We start from the raw sequence: 18464 nt of genomic DNA, 5'->3' as shown, positions 1-18464 counted from the left end.
ACTTAAAAAGGTTACTATATATATATACATAGACAAGCCACAGGCCACAGCTGATAGATGCTTCTTGTTCTCGATAAGACAACGTATATATTCGTCCCACTTTACCCATGCAAACAGAAATGAAAACATGACTGTCGCACTCATGAACAGTTAACAATATCTATCACCAATCCCCTAGTCATCATAGTGCATATCCCCATGTCAAGAGTTCTTCTTCGTCCTTTGTATACGTACGTACGTCGCTTATCGATCTTTCAGTAGCCAAAGAAACGGCAGCTCTGCTGGCCATGGCGGTCATCAGCACTGCTAGTCGGCGGAGGCAGCTGGTGGTGATGACCATGCTGCTGGCCAAAGCTGTAGATGTGATCCATCTCCATGACGCTGACTGCGGCCGCCCTCCTCCGCTTGTAGCTCTCCTTGAAGCACGCCTGCCGCAGCTTCTTGGTCCGGTCCGTGAGCTCGATCCAGGGGTTCTCCTCCATGAGCGCGCTGTACGTCTCCAGCGCTGCGAGCTCCTGCTGCACGGCCACCGGGGACATGCCGTTCCCCATTTCCTGCACGCACGCATCCACGCATGCAGCTTGCATTCAGGACGACGTGGCTTGATGGATGCGATGAATTAATGGTGATTATTGGCAGGGTAATGCGGAATCATCGATCGTGCGTTTTCTGCATGCACTATGCATGCATGATTTGATCGTGCACCAGGGGGGAAAAAGGTGTGCTCTGATCGTCACCTGGACGTTGGCCATGAGGGACTTGAGGCTCTTCATCTTCCGGTGAGGCCACCGCGCCACGCCGAGCTCGCGGCAGCGCTTCTTGAGCACGGTGAGCCCGACGTTCATCTCCCTCGCCGCCCTGGTGATGGGCATGTAGAAGTACTTGCGCAGCTCGTCGAAGCCGATGTGGTCCAGCCTCGTCTTCCCCGCCGGAGCTGACCGGTCGCCGCCGCTCCTCCTTGGACGCGGCCGTGGCAGTGACGGCGGCGGAAGAGGCTGCGGCGGCGGCAGCGGGACCAGCGCCACGGCAGAGCCTGCTTGACGACGCTCGTCATGATGCCCGACGACGGCCGTCTCGACACCGCTGGCTCCTCCTCGTCGGAAACAGTAGTCGTCGTCGATGGCCATGGCCTTCTTCTGATGAGCATATACGACGACACCTGCATTTTGGCCAACGGTCGTACCGTGGATTGGTGGGGTTCGCGTCCCGGCGGCGGCGGGATGATGATGAACCGCCGGCGGGATCATAACCATTTTATCGAGTGGAGGCTTCTGCTCTTCGGTACTATTGTCGAAGGCCTCAAGATCAATGTCGCCGAGCGGCGCCAGCAGGAGCGCCTCGTCAAGGCTGGTTAGTGTGCCGTCGGCAGGTAGGGGTGGGAGTTGGTCGGAGCAGTACGGATCACCGACGACTGCTGGCAGTGGCGCAGACGCCGCAGAGTACACGGGCATGTAGAAACTGTGGTCCTCCCTGCAACGTGCCGCGAGTACTTGTCATCGATCAGTACTCAAGAACGAGCTCGGCAATCGGCATGGCGCGAAACAACGACTGAACAAGCTAGATTCATGCACATGTCCAATATATGTGACCGGCCTTATTATGGCTGATTGTTGGAACAACGAAAAAACTGACCTCTGCAGGTTCATCAGAGCCGACGAGAAGCAGTCGGCCGCAGCAAACGCGCCACCCGAAGGGGCTTCGAGGACTTCGCTTTTGCATCTCTGCAGGTGACCACCAGGTCCGGGAGGAGCAGCGGCGGCGATCGGCAGACAATCACCCGCCCTGACATCAGGAAGGAGCGAGGAGATGAAGGTCGATCGAGAGCCGTCAGGCGAAGCAAACCTGGCCTGCTGGACTGTCAAAATTAAATCAGATGCGCGTGCACGAGATACAGAGGCGCTCCAATAAACTGACCTGCTGCTGGCCATGGCGTGCTGCGAGGACGACGACGAACACAACAGCAGGTTGAAGTTGAAGTCCCCCAGCACGTGGCACCAGTCGGCGTCGCCGTCGCATGGCGCCATCGCCATTGTTGACATGTGGCAAGCAGCAACGGACGAAGAGCTAGCTATCGATGTGCAGGAGGGAAGGATGACCAGGTAGCGCGGCAATGGCCGGAACTATATAGTAGAACACTTGTTATATACTCTGGGATGATGACCAGATAGATAGATGCATAGAGAGAGGCAGCAGAGGCAGTGACGATGGATGTGAACGTGTGCGATCGATCAGGGTGAGGATCGGAGATGATGGGAAAGGGAGAAGTGGCGCAGTAATTGCGAGGAGATGGAGATCTTTGGTGGATTTTGGCTGCGAAAACCGATCGAGCCGGCCATTAACTGCTCGCATTTGCTTGTATTGCATGCGCGCATGCAGGCGTAGCGATAGTGGTGGGCACGCGCGCGGCTTCCCGAGCCCATCCATGATGAGATGAACTCGCTCGCTCATTCATTCTCACGGCGGCGGCGGGCCGGGGAAACGCTCTCGATCATCATCCCAACATTCATTGCTCCGGTGTTCGTGCTCATGCGCATTTACTTGTATTAAGTAGCACTGGTAATTGTATTTACACGCGTGAGCTCTTGCCCATGTTCTGTGCCGCGCTACTTGGCCTGTGTTCAGTTTTGTTTAACGGGCCGGGCCGGGGAAACGCACACACCGGCTATTTGCAATGCAAGGTGTCGTATTGTTGTACTCCTTTCATCATAAACATAGTAGTATTGCTTATATGACATTTTTGGGAACAACAATATGATGTGATGAAATAGCCAGCAAAATGGCCCACTTTCCAGAAGGTGGCATCAACGGTGTTGATTGGCACGGTGCGTTGCCCCAGTTCAAACTGCTGGGTGCTGGCCGGCGACCGTTGTCTGCACGGCCAAAGGCTGTCCGCGCTCTGCCCCAGAAGGCCGTGGTAGAGGCTCGCGCCAGTTCACCGACGGGAGCGCCGGGGAAAGCAGGCCAGCGGGTCGCTACGGTACAAGAGTGCGAGTTCACCGTCGTCAGCATCCTGGGTGACCCTGAACCACTGAGGGAGGACCCGATGCTGCTTCAGGCTAAGACTGCCTTGTCTTGTCCGTTCCTGAAGAAAAGGAGAAAGCGAGCGAGGTCGATGAGCTCGGATCCCTGTCTCTTCTTGCCCTTGCAGGACTGGGAACCAGCGCAGGATTCCCTGTCTCTTGCCCTTTCAGGACTGGGAACAAGCGCAGGACTGGGGAGGCTCGCGCCAGTTCACCGGCCTGACATGGTTGCCAACGAGCACGGCGAGACTGCCTGCCTTCGACGGTCCTTGGACGATTCGGGTAATTCCTCTTGTCGCCTTTTACGCGGGCAGTGTTGGACGATAGTGCCATGCATTGTGGGATGCTGCTTTCCAGCCGCAGCTGTTGGCTGATCGCCCAGGTGTCAGCGACGTCGGGACAGTCGAGACCCAAGTCGAGCCGGTGGTGGTGGAAGATGACGCTGCTGCCTGGGCTTTATTTTCAGCCTACCATCTAGGCATCTAAGCTGCGAGCCCGGCCCCGGCAGAGAGCGTGCATGGGCCGCCAGAGGTCGAAACGGTCCAAGTGACCAGGCCGTCGACATTGCAAGAGTTCGTGGACGGCATGCGTCTGCCGATCACGGGTGCGTTGCTGGCCACGCCCAAGAAAACACGGGTGTCCAAGCAGCGGGATGACACGATCGTCCCACGGAGAAGCACAAGGCTGGCGGCGAAGTCGAACCTACGAGAGCCCAAAGCACTAGGAGCCGCTGTCCTCGGCGAAGCGGGCTGCAATGTACGAGCTGTTCCCGACAAGGCTTCGCTCTGCTCTGGGGGAGCAAGAGGACACGTGTGCCATGTTCACTATTGAAAACAGAGACTTTGTCGAGTGCAAAATTCTTCGCCGAGTGTCAAAAATCGGGCACTCGGTAAAGAATTGCACTCGGCAAAGATTTATTTGCCGAGTGCCGGCAACTCGGCAAACACGGGCACTCGGCAAAGGACTTCTTTGCCGAGTGCCAGACTCGGCAAAATTTCTACATTCGGCATAGGCTGCCCGTGAAACGGCGTCCTGTCACGGCCTTCTTTGCCGAGCGCCTGTGGTTAGGCACTCGGCAAAGATTTGTTTTTTTTTGTTTTTAATTTCTTTGCCGAGTGCCCCAGATCTGGCACTCGGCAAAGATTTAATTTTTTTAAAAAATTCTTTGCCGAGCGTCTCAGATCTGACGCTCGGCAAAGAAATTTTTTTTATTTTTAAAATACTTTGCCGAGTGCCCCCTGGACGGCACTCGGCAAATATTTAATTTTTTTTTATTATTTCTTTGCCGAGTGCTCCTTTGGATGCACTCGGCAAAGAGGAAATTTAAAAAAAAAATTAAAACATTCTTTGCCGAGTGCCATGCCCCGGCACTCAGCAAAGTTTTTTTGTTTTTTTTGTTTTTGGCCTCCAATTTTTTTGTGCAGCCTTTTTAAAGCACCAGGAACTCCTAGTTACAATTTGGGGATTTTTTGTGGCTTTTTGTTATATTTAGTTACTTTATTTCGTTTACTTGAATTTTTCCGAAAATTAGAAATTTGAACTGCACGTGGTACGAATAATGGAGTTTAATGATTCGAAAATTGATAGTCATGTTAGTGAGTGTTGTGAGAGGCCGTATCCAGGAACGGATCTGAAATTTCGGACATCTTGTTCACGAAACATGTCCGCGAAATTGCGTGTGAAGTGTTTATAAATTCTATAAAAAGCAAACGAAGTCCGAAAATCATGAAACTTGTTGAGATGTCGTGATATCATATGTGGAGGCTATGATAAAAATTTCAAAAGATTTCATGGACGTTGTCACGTACGATGCTTACAAACCAGGACATCTCCATATGTGTATCTGATATCACACACATATGGAGATGTCCTGGTTTGTAAGCATTGTACGTGACAACGTGCACGAAATCTTCTGAAATTTTTATCATAGCCCCCACATATGATATCACGACATCTCAACAAGTTTCATGATTTTCGGACTTCGTTTGCTTTTTATAGAATTTATAAACACTTCACACGTAATTTCGCGGACATGTTTCGTGAACAAGATGTCCGAAATTTCGGGTCCGTTCCTGGATACGGCCTCTCACAACACTCACTAACATGACTATCAATTTTCGAATCATTAAACTCCATTATTCGTACCACGTGCAGTTCAAATTTCTAATTTCAAAAAAAATTCAAGTAAACGAAATAAAGTAACTAAATATAACAAAAAGCCACAAAAATCTCCAAATTGTAACTAGGAGTTCCTGGTGCTTTAAAAAGGCTGCACAAAAAAATTGGAGGCCAAAAACAAAAAAACCAAAAAAACTTTGCCGAGTGCCGGGGCATGGCACTTGGCAAAGGGTGTCTTTGCCGAGTGCCAGCCATCAGGCACTCGACAAAGAATGTTTTAAATTTTTTTTTAAAATTTGCTCTTTGCCGAGTGCATTCATAGGAGCACTCGGCAAAGAAATAATAAAAAAAATTAAATCTTTGCCGAGTGCCGTCCAGGGGGCACTCGGCAAAGTATTTTAAAAATAAAAAAAAATTTCTTTGCCGAGCGCCAGATCTGAGACGCTCGGCAAAGAATTTTTTAAAAAAAATTTAAATCTTTGCCGAGTGCCAGATCTGGGGCACTCGGCAAAGAAATTAAAAACAAAAAAAATAAATCTTTGCCGAGTGCCTCCCTGATCCTGCACTCGGCAAAGCCGCGGACTTAGCGGTTTTTGACCCAAGGCCGGGCAAGTCAACAGCCGGCCACCCCGCTCCCACGCCTGCCCGCCCCGCCTCCGCGCCAGCGCGCCAGTACGAACCAACCGCGCTCCGCGCCAGCGAGCCCGCGGCGCCAGAAGAGCGCAAGCGCCCCCTCCACGCACCGGCCAGCGCGAGACCAGCGTGCTCCCGGCCCGCGCGCCCTGCCGCCTGCGTGCGCCCGCGCCCGGTCGCCCGCGCCGCCTTGCCCTCGCTGCGCACGCGCCCGGTCGCTCCGCGCGCGTGCCCTCGGACGGCCTTCCCATGGCTGCGCCTCCCGCTGCTTCACGCCCTGGCCGGCCGCGCCGTGCCCCGGTCGGCCCTTCCCCCAGCCGCGCCGCCCCTGCCCGCACGCCAGGCCGCGCCGTGCCCCCGGCTGGCCCTTCCCCCGGCCGCGCCGCCCTGACCCCGGCCGGCCTGCGCCCCGGCCGCGCCTTTTTTTGTGGCCTTGCACTGCCCCCGACCGTGCCCCGTGGACCACCCACCCCGACGCCATCCGTGCTCGACCCCGTCCCCGACTCCGCCTGATCCCGACGCCGCCCGCCCCTACCCCATCGCCCGTTAGGTATGCCTTCTCACTTATTATTGTTGAGGTAGTGGTAGTTGTAGTAGTATTAGTTGTACTAGTGGTAGTATTACTACAACTAGTGGTAGTATTAGTAGTAGAATTAGTGGTAGTAGTAGTAGAAGTAGTGGTAGTAGTAGTAGTACAACTAATGGTAGTAGTTGTAGCAATAGTGGTAGTAGTAGAAGAACCAATGGTAGTAGTAGTAGCAATAGTGAAAGTAGTAGTACAAGTAGTGGTACTACTTGGATATATTCTTCTGCATGGATTGATATCCAAACTACATGGCTTCTGTTGAGCCATATGTGCTTGTCGGCCATCGTGCCATTGTTTTTTGCAGGTTTTGGAAACCTCACCGTGCAGGGGAGGTTCTGCTGAATTTTTTTGTAAATGACAGTATTTTGTTCCATTTTTGTAGAGAAGAGCCCGTCAGAGTTGAGTCGGAGTTCTCGCCACTGCACCGACCCACCACGGCCCTGCTAGCCTAACTCCGTCGCCACCCTAGGTATAACCCCTCTTTTCGTATCATTGTCGTAGATCGTGTAACCCAGTTAGGCGTCTCCCGTTCGAAAGAGATACGGTTGGAGGTATGCAGATCTTTGCATATCTATGACCGTATCTATTTCGGATTGTCCACGCTTTTTGGACAGCCCGCGGATGCGTAGATGGGTTAGTTTCCATGTTCTGCTCTAGTCCGAGACAGAGTTTTGGCATCACCTCCCTGTTGTTCTCCGGATACACACTCTTCTTTGGCAGAACGTGTATCTAGAGAACAGCTGGGAGGTGCTGCCGAAATTCTGTCTCAGATAGGAGTAGAGCATGGAAACTAACCTCATCTACGCATCTGCAGGTGGGATTAGAACCTATCCTCACCTATTAGACAGTAGGAACACCATGTAGATGCAATTGATGGTTACATTACTCGCCGATACATATGTTAGAGGATGGATGGCCGTCAGTGGATGTACATGGGCTAGAGAAGTCAGAGTGATTACACCACGGAATGGATGAACAAGACCAATGCTTTCTTGAATAGTGCATTTGGCAACGCTGCTAAAGGACATTGCCTAGTTTTGTGTCCCTGCAGCAAATGTGGAAACAGGAGAAGGGTAAACAAGGTGGAAATGGATAAACATCTTGTGAAGAATGGATTTACGCCAAACTACACCTGGTGGGTCCACCATGGTGAAGCCCATCGTATGAGAGAGGAGGTGGTGAGACCACGGGTGGAGGCTTTTGGTGCTGATGCTGGGGTAGCAGACATGTTAGATGACTTTCTCCAAGGACAGTTCGATGAGGGACGTGAGAAGGATGAGATGGAAGCAGCCGTACAGGCGTTCTATGATATGATGGACTCGACATAGAAACCCCTTCATGATCGGTCAACGATGTCTCAACTGGATGCCATTGGACGCTTAATGGGGTTGAAGTCCGAGTTAAACTTAAGTCAACCTGGCTTCAATAAGATGTTGGCTGTGATTGGCACCTTGCTTTCGAAGGGACACATTCTGCCGAAGAGCATGTACGAGTCACAGAAACTCCTTCGAGCACTTAAGATGTCGTATAAACAGATACATGCTTGTCCGAAAGGGTGCCTCCTATTTAGGAAAGAACACGAGCATGCAAAGTTCTGTCCAAAGTGTAAATCCTCTAGGTACCTGGAGGTAGACTCTGATGATGGCCAGAAAGGCAACTTATGATCCCCATGAAAATCCTACGGTACCTTCCGTTCCTACCGAGGATCCAACGGCTATACATGACCGAGGAATCCGCAAAACAGATGACATGGCACAAAAATAGCAAATGGTACAATAATAAAACTGATAAGAGAAAGTGTGTGTTTATTAAGGGTAAAAGCGACGTAGCTACTCGATGTTCTAAGCATTGGCGAAGACCTCACTGTCGATGGTCTTCAGCTTGTAGGCGCCTAGTTGGAGCACCTCCACAATGACGTATGGTCCCTCCTACGATGGGGAGAGCTTGTGACGGTCCTTGTTGCTCTAGACGAGGCAGAGAACTAGGTCTCCAATGTTGAAGGCTTGACCCCGCACTCGATGGCTATGGTATCATCGTAATGCCTGCTGGTACTTGGCTAAGTGGAGGAGGGCAACATCGCATGCTTCATCTAGCTGGTCTGTAGCACCCTTGAGGGATGCCTCAGCTCCTTGTTCATCGTACGCCCTGACCCTTGGTGCTCCATAGCCAAGGTCGGTTAGGAGGATGGCCTTGGAATCATAGACCATGAAGAATAGTGTGTAGCTGGTGGCCCGACTAGGGGTTGTCCTCAGACTCTAGAGCACCGCAAGAAGCTCGGTGACCCATCTTGCGCCAAACTTGTTCAACCAGTTGAAGATCCTAGGCTTGAGGCCCTATAGGACCATGCTGTTTGCGTGTTCTACCTGCCCGTTTGTTCGGGGGTGCGCTACAGAGGCCTAGTCGATGTGGATGTGATATTCATCACAAAATCGAAGGAACTTCTTCCTAGTGAACTATGTGTCATTGTCCATGATGATGGAATTCGGGACTCCAAAGCGATGGACGATGTTGAGGAAGAACAGTATGGCCTGCTTGGATTTGATCGTGAACATCGGCCAAGCTTCTATCCACTTGGTAAACTTGTCTATGGTGACAAGCAAGTGGGTGTAGCCCCTAGGTGCTTTTTTGAGAGGTCCAACTAGATCGAGCCCCTAGACCATGAATGACCAGGTGATGGGGATCGTTTGGAGCGCTTGGGCCGGTAGGTGAGTCTACCGAGCGTAGTACTAGCACCCTTTGTAGGTGCATACAATTTGCTCAGCGTCGACTACCACGGTAGGCCAGCAGAAGCCCTATTGGAACATGTTTCTAACCATCGTTCTAGGTGTGGCATGGTGACCATAGACCCCACCATGGATATCATTTAGTAAACGCTTCCCCCGTTTGACAGGGATGTAGCGCTATAGGATTTCGGTGTGACTTCGCTTGTAGATTTCGCTCCCCACAAGAACAAAGAACTTGGCATGATGTGTGAGCCGTTGGGCCTCTATCTTGTCCATCGACAAGGTATCATGGAGGAGGTAGTCAAGGTAGGGTGCCCTCTAGTTGACCAGAGGGTTGGGCTCTGTCACTGGGTCCTCTTTAGGCTCCATGACTTTAGGGCCGGATGGAGCCAATGGTTGGTCAGCCCCTAAGCCTAGAATGGGTGGACCATCACTGGCTTGTTCTGACCCCTCATAGTGAACCAAGGGCTTGTGTTGGTCGCTAGCAAAGACACCCGTTGGCACCGGCTCTCAGTTGGATGCCGCCTTTGCCAGCGCATCGGCCACCTCATTGAGGTGCCTCGGGATGTGGTTGCGCTCGAGGCTATTGAACTTCCTCAAGCTGGCAGACTTCTAGGCAGTATGTAGCCATCTTGGTGTCGTGGTAGCTTGATTCCTTCATTACTTGGTCGACGACTAGCTGAGAGTCCCCCTAGACATCGAGGCATCGGATGCCGAACTTGATGGTGATGCATAGGCCATTGATGAGCACTTCATATTTGGCCACATTGTTGGAGGAGGGAAAATGGAGGCGAACCATGTACCTCATGCGTATCCTATGGGGTGACATGAAGACTAGCCCCTCGCCGGTGCCCTTCTTCATCAGTGATCCGTCGAAGTACATCGTCCAGTACTCTTGGTCGATGACCACTAGTGGCATTTGGACCTTGGTCCACTCTACCATGAAATCCGCCAATACCTAGGATTTGATGGCTGTCTGGGAGGCATATGCAATGCCCTAATCCATCAACTCGAGTGCCCACTGAGCGATTCTTCCCGTGACATCCTAGTTTTGGATGACCTCATCGAGGGGGAAGGACGTCATGACTCTAACTAGATGTGACTCAAAGTAGTGGCGTAGCTTCCTCTTGGTGATGAGGACGGCGTACATGAGCTTCTGGATTTGGGGATAGCGGGTCTTAGAGTCAGATAGGACCTCGCTAATGAAGTACATAGGGTGCTGTACTTTGAGGGTGTGCCCCTCTGTAACACCCTAGGTGTTAGGCTTGCATAATTTCACTTGCATTGCATGAGCATAATCATCAAGCATTCATATATGAGGTTTAACATGTGAAACATGCCTTGTTATTTTATGTTTCTAGATGTGTATGCTTATGATCATGTGTGAATAAGTGTAAGTGGTTGATGTTGGTCACTAAAGCACCTTAGCTACACTTAGAATGACTAATGGAACAATGTTCATGTAGATCACTTTATCTAATTAAGCTCCTAAGTGATGATATGCTTGTTGGCCTGGGAAGTATTATATGTAACCAATGTATGAAATGCTTGTGTGACCTTAGGAATAACTTAAACATGTTTAGAATGTCACTATGAACAACTTTGGTATTCATGACTAGGGCTCGTTTGGTCTCTAAGTCATAGTTCTAGTGTAAGTCATCATTTGAAAGTGGGATGTTTGACCTAGGTTGAACTATGTCATAGATCCTTTGCATGGATGTGTACACTAAAGCAAAGTTGTAGTATTTTATTAGAGAAACATCTTTTAATTTTGGGTCATAGGCTAGTTCAGCTCCTAACATGCTTGAATTTAGCTCACAAGAATCAACATTTCATTGTTTTTAGCACTTTGGATATTTTGCTAAGTCATTTGAACAAACAGTGCCAACGTAGCCGACTTTGTGATGATCTAACTCCATAACTGTTGCAAATTTGAAGATGGTTTCTTAAGCAACTTTGTAGCTGGTATATAGCTCTACAATTTATGTTTTAGCAGTGTGCACAAATTCATTTTGGTTTAGGAGATTAGATGGCTTGAAAATTCGCTGTTAGGCTCACCATCGAGCGCTGATGAACGCTGCGTCGCTCCATGTCATTGCTAACCATGGGTAGAGACAGGCCACCATGTGGCCGCCACTAACTGGCATCGGGCCCTCGCCATAGCGTGCTGGTGCATGTTATCTGCAAAGCCACGCGCCTCATTTCACACTCACGTGCTCACTCTCTCCCTCTCCACTACCCTCTCTCGCTCCCGTCGTAGAGAGCTGAGCACCACCGAGCACCCGCACCACTCCGTTGTTGCCTAGTGCCCGCTCCACCATGCCATTACCACCTCCATCTCGCAGCTAGCTTCATCGTGTGCCCCTCTACCTGCTTGACACGTTTGCAGCACCAGACTAGGTACGGTGAGGGTGAAATCTCTAAAGAGCTCGGCTAACATGGCCGCCTCCATGGCGAGCTCACCGCTTCCATGGCGAGCTCGCCGCTGCTTTGCTCACGTGCGTATTGCTTTTGATTCCTAGTGTTAGAGCTTGGTCAGGGTGTAGACTAGCTAGTGGCATGACCTCACAGTGAATGGATGCCTCGCCAACGCAGAACATGACACGCAGCGCCGTCGTGCTCTCACTGCCGCACCACCATGCACGCTGGCAGATCTCGTCGGAGCATCTCGCCTGGCCTAGGTAGTCACAATAGGGTCACATCATCACCATAGTGCTTGTGCATTCCTTGCCTAGCCTCTCCATGGCCTGTAATGGTCGACGTACCATAGCGCAGCGCCACCGTGCCACCATGGCTAGCGACGAGGTAGCTCTTGTGCATCCATGCCTCCACTACCTATGTCAGTCGATGCGGTTTTACGAGTAGGTCACGACGGTGTGGTCGGTTTCACCAGAGTGCTTGCCATTGGTGAGATAACGTTGGCTGACCACCATGCTCTGTCTCTGGGTCACTGATCGATGGACCCCGCTGACCTGTGGGTCCCCTCTGTTAGCGACTGCTATTTAGGGTTTCTGTTATTTCTTTTATAGATTTTTGTACTAAATTTGAAAAATCATAAGTTGAGTTGTAGATGTCCATTTTTGGTGAACCAAATGTTGTTGTGTTCCTTATGAAGTGTAGTATTTTATAAAAATATAAGATGTACAATTTCTAGTATTTTTATTGGTGAATAAAATATAGCTAGATTAGTGCTTTTTGAATGTTTACAATTTTGTAAAATGTGTAACTTGAGCTAGGAATGTGATAAAATTGTGATTCCAATTTTGCTGGTCTTGTGTTAACATGCTTTAGCTAGGAATAAATTCCCAGCTGGCTAAAATCAATTTGAATTGCCATCTCTCCTGGATAGTGAGAAACTTAGCTAGCTCCAACATCGTAGTAATTATATTATAGAATGTGATGGTTGGGATAAACATGGAATTACTACACCTGCTATGGTTACAATTGTATGTGATCAAATGATATACTACATGTTTGGCACATGATAGTTGCTAATCTAGAAATGAATAGCTATAATTAACTTGATGACCTAAGTACAACTATATAACTGAGTTAATCGCTTTTTATGCAAAATGTTGTCAAGCTACCTCCACTTATAAAGCCTTGCATAATCCTTGGAGTCAATTTATTTCTAGTTTATGATGGGTAAGCCTAGCTGAGTACCTTCTCGTACTTAGGGTTTTATTCCTATTGTTGCAGATGGTACCGTCTATCATGGCTATTGCAAGAACTGCTTCTATCCCACCGTGGATGAGGAGTGAGCCTTGGGCAGGCATCTTAATAATCCTTCTTAAATGATTTTGTGGATTGTGATCATGAGTTGGCACTGTATTTGAACTATGTTGACAAATGCTAGTTTCGAACTTAATTTGCTTCCGCTACTATCTATCGAACTTGGTTTGTAATAACCGTTTTCATACTCTGATGAATGGATTATAATTGTGAACTTTATGTAATATGTGACATGTATGTTGAATCATGTACGATCTTGGTTGTATGTGGATCATTTATCGAGACCCGTCGTGGTACTCAATAGACTACCGGGTTTATATGGGCTCAAGTATGACAGTGCGACAGCTTGTGGGCTGCCATTGTACTTGTGCTCTTATAAATTAGTCGGGTCTGCAACAACTGACATCAGAGCAAGATTCAACATTAATTGCCACATATGTATTTAAAACAAAGGTTTTTGTTTTCCAAAACCAGTTTCTTGTAACTAATAGCTATATAATTAGGTATTTGAAATCTAGAGTTGAAATCTAAAGTGTGCCAGTGATCACTTTCTTTATGGCTAGTTAAGGACTCTTAGGTGGCTATTTAAATACTAACATGGGGGTTTTTACTTTTGTCATCCATACGGCGTGCTATTGTATGAATGCCATTCACTTGAGTGGTAATGTATGGATCAAATGCCTCTACGCCAAGTTAAGAAGGTAAGTTGATGAGTGGCATTACCGCAAGATGTGAGCGTGCGATCAGGGAGAGCTAGCTTTGATATGGCTATGTATGTGTGCTTGCATGTGTATATGATGCGTATTTAATTGTGGGTAATAAATTGTCATTGGGTAGCTTTGATACGGAAGTATATGTATGGGTGTACATATATGAAAGTATTTAGTTGCAACCTAGAGCCTAGATTTATATTCTGCATATTTAATTGTGTGGCTGGCCTGAAATGAAACTCTTGTGCAGGTACACTAACATCAAAATGTGGGCTACGCTATATAAGAGGGAACATATGTATGCCACCGTGTATGTCGCTAGAAATAATTTTTCCTAAGTTTGTAAGGACATACGAAATGTGCATGCATCATGATAAATAATTATTTAATACTTGCATTGTTCCACCCCTTATAGATTTCTTACTTGGTTATGTAACTCTTATCCATTATGACTTTGTCTCATGAGAATTGCTCATGTTGTTGGTACAGATGGTAGCACCGGCTGGAAATGAGAGTTTCCTATTGATGTTTGGAACTCCTGCTTTGCTTTGGAGAGTCTTGCACTATGTGGGGTATTATGAACAGCCCCTCTATCACTGGAATGAAGTATACCTGGAGGGACAGCCATGGTATGAAGTGCAACTAACCATACCAGCTCGTACCCAGGCACCCTTCTGGCAGGAATGGAAGGCAGAATCTGAAGGGAGAACTCCTTGGGATGCTGCCCAAGTAGTAGCCTTCGAGGCACTGAGTCAGATCTATCAACAACACGGGGATGAGCTTACTGGCAGTGCTGCTAGTATTTTTCCTCGGGTGGATCCATCCACAGCAGTATGGGCACAACTGCTTCTATCCCACCATGGATGAGGAGTGAGCCTTGGGCAGGCATCTTAATAATCCTTCTTATATGCTTTTGTGGATTGTGATCATGAGTTGGCATTGTAATTGAACTATGTTGACAAATGCTAGTTTCAAACTTAATTTGCTTTCGCTACTATCTATCAAACTTGGTTTGTAATAATCATCTTTCATACTCTGATGAATGGATTGTAATTGTGAACTTTATGTAATATGTGAGATGTATGTTGAATCATGTACGATCTTGGTTGTATGTGGATCATTTATCGAGACCTATCGTGGTACTCGAGAGACTACCGGGTTTATATGAGCTCAAGTATGATAGTGCGACCGCTTGCGGGCTGTCATTGTACTTGTGCTCTTATAAATTGGTCGGTTCTGTGACAACTGACATCAGAGCAAGATTCAACATTAATTGCCACATGTGTATTTAAAACAAAGGTTTTTATTTTCCAAAACCAGTTTCTTGTAACTAATAGCTATACAATTAGGTATTTGAAATCTAGAGTTGAAATCTAAATTGTGCTAGTGATCACTTTCTTTATGCCCAGTTAAGGACTCTTAGGTGGCTATTTAAATACTAACATGGGGGTTTTTACTTTTGTCATCCATACGGCGTGCTATTTTATGAATGCCATTCACTTGAGTGGTAATGTATGGATCAAATGCCTCTATGCCAAGGTAAGAAGATAAGTTGATGAGTGGCATTACCGCAAGATGTGAGCGTGCGATCGGGGAGAGCTAGCTTTGATACGGCTATGTATGCGTGCTTGCATGTGTATATGGTGCGTATTTAATTGTGGGTAATAAATTGTCTTTGGGTAGCTTTGATACGGAAGTATATGTATGGGTGTACATATATGAAAGTATTTAGTTGCAACCTAGAGCCCAGATTTACATTCTGCATATTTAATTGTGGGGTTGGGCTGAAATGAAACTCTTGTGCAGGTAAACTAATATCAAAACATGGGCTACGCTATATATGAGAGAACATATGTATGCCACCGTGTATGTCGTTAGAAATAATTTTTCCTAAGTTTGTAAGGATATATGGAACGCGCATGCATCATGATAAATAATTATTTAATACTTGCATTGTTCCTCCCCTTATAGATTTCTTACTCGGTTATGTAACTCTTATCCATTATGACTTTGTCTCATGAGAATTGCTCATGTTGTTGGTACAAATGGCACCACCGGCTAGAAGTGAGAGTTTCCTATTGATGTTTGGAACTCCTGCTTTGCTTTGGAGAGTCTTGCACTATGCGGGGTATTATGAACAACCCCTCTATCACTAGAATGAAGTATACCTGGAGGGACAACCATGGTATGAAGTGCGACTAACCATACCAACTCGTACCCAAGCACCCTTCTAGCAGGAATGGAAGGCAGAATCTGAAGGGAGAACTCCTTGGGAGGCTGCCCAAGTAGTAGCCTTCGAGGCACTGAGTCAGATCTATCAACAGCATGGGGATGAGCTTACTGGCAGTGCTGCTAGTATTTTTCCTCGGGTGGATCCATCCATAGTAGTATGGGCACAACGCAATCACAATGCGTTGATCTAAGGTCGGGATGAGCGGGCAGATAGTTCTAGTCCCTGTATGAGCGCCATGTTTGCAGTGATGAAGATGTTCTACACTCGTCCGGACACCAGGGACTTCTGGTAGGAGTCCTACACCACTTGCATGGATAAGCTCATGAGGGCCGAAGCAACACAGTGTAAGCTCAAGAAGCGTGTGCGCAAGCACAAAAAGGTAGGAAGTGAGTCTCGATGGGAAACTAATCAAGCATATGTAGCTTTGGGAAATCTCCACACCCAAATGGAGCGAGTTGATCAGCAGAGAGCTGCCACCCAAGAGGTAAGGGCAGATGATCAAGCAATGTTAGCAGGACTGTGGGAGCAGCTAGAGGCCACCCATGCTGAGGCGTTCACAGCTATACACCAGTGGATCCTAGCAAACAACCATGCAACTTTAGCAGAAGTAGAATGGGACAGGACCCATGCCCTGAGTGTCTAGTAGGACCATGTTGAGAGGGACTTGCGCTAGCAGCTTGCACAGACCCAACATGTAGTGATGGATCTTTAGCTTGAGGTGCACTATCTAAACAACCAACTACACCCGATCCTTGATGAGGAAGAAGAAGATCCAGAGATGTTAGTTGAAGATGACAGCTGGGACGAGGAAGAAGTGGAGCCAGAGAATGAGGATGATCCTATCTCCGACATCGACAGTGATCATAATGAAGATTAGAATCGCCTAGTGACTAGTTAAAGCGCTAGATGTATCCCTACTATTTATGTAATGGACTTGTAGTTGAAGTTTGGGAATGGCGTTTGGACTTCCATGTAATATTAGCACTTTGCATGTTATTTCACGTTGGGTTGAACTTTAATGCAATTCTAGTTCATTTTGTTGGTGATTATAACTTGAATGTTAACGCGCTGCGAGCCCGATAAGTGGTCAAATTGGTGATGTCATGTTGCGAGAATGAATTATTATGCCTCTATTTTATTGAATGAATTTGGGATTCTCTCTAGTAATTTCAGTTTGGCATGATTATAAAATTTGTCTGCAATCTCTTGACATCATCCAATAATCACTTATTGTTGCAACTTTGTAGATGACTCGCACTCGTGCTGGAACAGGCAGCAACCAAGAGGGCAATGACGGTGACTTACGACCACCGCCACCACTGTCTGCTAATGAGTTCTTTGCATAATTCCTGGGGAGTCAGTGAACAATGGAGGAAACCTTGCGCCTCATTGCGCAAAACACGGCTCGCGCCCGCCAGCAACAACAGGGGCCTGAGCTAAATCAGTACATCACTTTCATGGATTTCCTGGACACCAAGCCTCCTATTTTCAAGGTGGCCGAAGAACCGCTCTAGGTGGATGAATGGCTCAACACTATTGAGCAAAAGTTCTGTCTACTGAGGGTCACAGAATATCAGAAGGTAGAATATTCATCCCATCAGCTGCAGGGACCAGCCGGGATATGGTGGACCCATTTTCTGTCCTCTTTACCTACCAATGCATAGGTCACATAGGAGCAATTCAAGTTAGCCTTTAGGGGACATCACATTCCCCTAGGGCTAATGCGCATGAAGGCAGCGGAGTTCATGCGGCTCACACAAGGGACTAAGACCCTTACTGAGTACATGCATGCTTTCAACAATCTATCCCATTATGCCCCAGGTATTGTAGACATAGAAGAAAAGAAGATAGAAAGCTTCAAGAGAGGTCTTGGCACTAAGCTGATGAAAACTATGGCCAACTCAAGGTGCACCACCTACAATGAGTTCATCAATGATGCATTGACTCAGGAGAACCATAACAATCTACATGCGATAGCAAAGGGCCGTAAGAGGGCAGCTGTAATGCCCTAGAGTCCAAATAGCTTAGATCCACTCTGCACACTGAGCAAACCACACCTACCACCATCCAACTTACGCTTTCATCCTCGCTTTGCATAAAAGGATTAACCTAGGGATGGTGGGATGGACTCTAGAAGCCTTATATGTTGGTCTATCCCACCTTTAACAACCAAGGTGGGACTAAACTCTCCACAATATCTCATTAACTTGCATATGGGCCACTATGGGCCAAATTCCAAACTGGGCCAGATGTCACATACACCCCCTCAAAGGAACCGATGTCCTCATTGGCCCAACATACCCACAACCGGGCAAACGATGACCAGGAACGTTCCATCTTAGCACACGCAACCGTGCACCTAGTGCCGGCACATGTGCCATGCCGTGCACCCCGTAGGGCCTACACGCACAATGAACCCCATGTACGCGCCCCTGGCCCGCACGTGCCCATGGCCATGAAGGTTGGCTCTAATACCATTTGTAATGCTCCAGAGTCCAAATGACTCAGATCCACTCTACACGCTGAGCAAACCACACCTACCACCATCCAACTTATGCTTTCATCCTCGCTTTGCATAAAAGGATTAACCCAGGGATGGTGGGATGGACTCTAGAAGCCTTATATGTTGGTCTATCCCACCTTTAACAACCAAGGTGGGACTAAACTCTCCACAATATCTCATTAACTTGCATATGGGCCACTATGGGC

General features: G+C 48.0%; 1 protein-coding gene across 1 annotated transcript; it reads right to left on the bottom strand.

Moving 5' to 3' along the window:
* Nucleotides 1-254: 254 nt before the first annotated feature.
* On the bottom strand, nucleotides 255-2024 carry LOC136454733 (uncharacterized). Its single transcript, XM_066455047.1, has 3 exons — nucleotides 1633-2024; nucleotides 738-1470; nucleotides 255-554 (listed from the first exon to the last, which is right to left on the bottom strand). Exons 1-3 carry the CDS (start codon nucleotides 2022-2024, stop codon nucleotides 255-257), a joined length of 1425 nt encoding a protein of 474 aa, XP_066311144.1.
* Nucleotides 2025-18464: the final 16440 nt, after the last annotated feature.

The sequence above is a fragment of the Miscanthus floridulus genome, chromosome 5 (assembly GCF_019320115.1).
Source record: "Miscanthus floridulus cultivar M001 chromosome 5, ASM1932011v1, whole genome shotgun sequence".
Taxonomy (NCBI): domain Eukaryota; kingdom Viridiplantae; phylum Streptophyta; class Magnoliopsida; order Poales; family Poaceae; genus Miscanthus; species Miscanthus floridulus.
Note: the sequence above shows the minus strand (reverse complement) of the source record. Positions and strands in the feature narration are given on the sequence as shown.

Bases quoted from the DNA above. Each gene is read 5' to 3' on its own strand.
- LOC136454733 (XM_066455047.1), bottom strand. From the start codon at position 2,024: ATGGCGCCATGCGACGGCGACGCCGACTGGTGCCACGTGCTGGGGGAC. The intron at 1,471-1,632 runs GTCAGTTTTTTC...GGCACGTTGCAG, and splicing joins GCTCTGATGAACCTGCAGAG to GGAGGACCACAGTTTCTACA. The intron at 555-737 runs GTGACGATCAGA...GCGTGCGTGCAG, and splicing joins CCCTCATGGCCAACGTCCAG to GAAATGGGGAACGGCATGTC.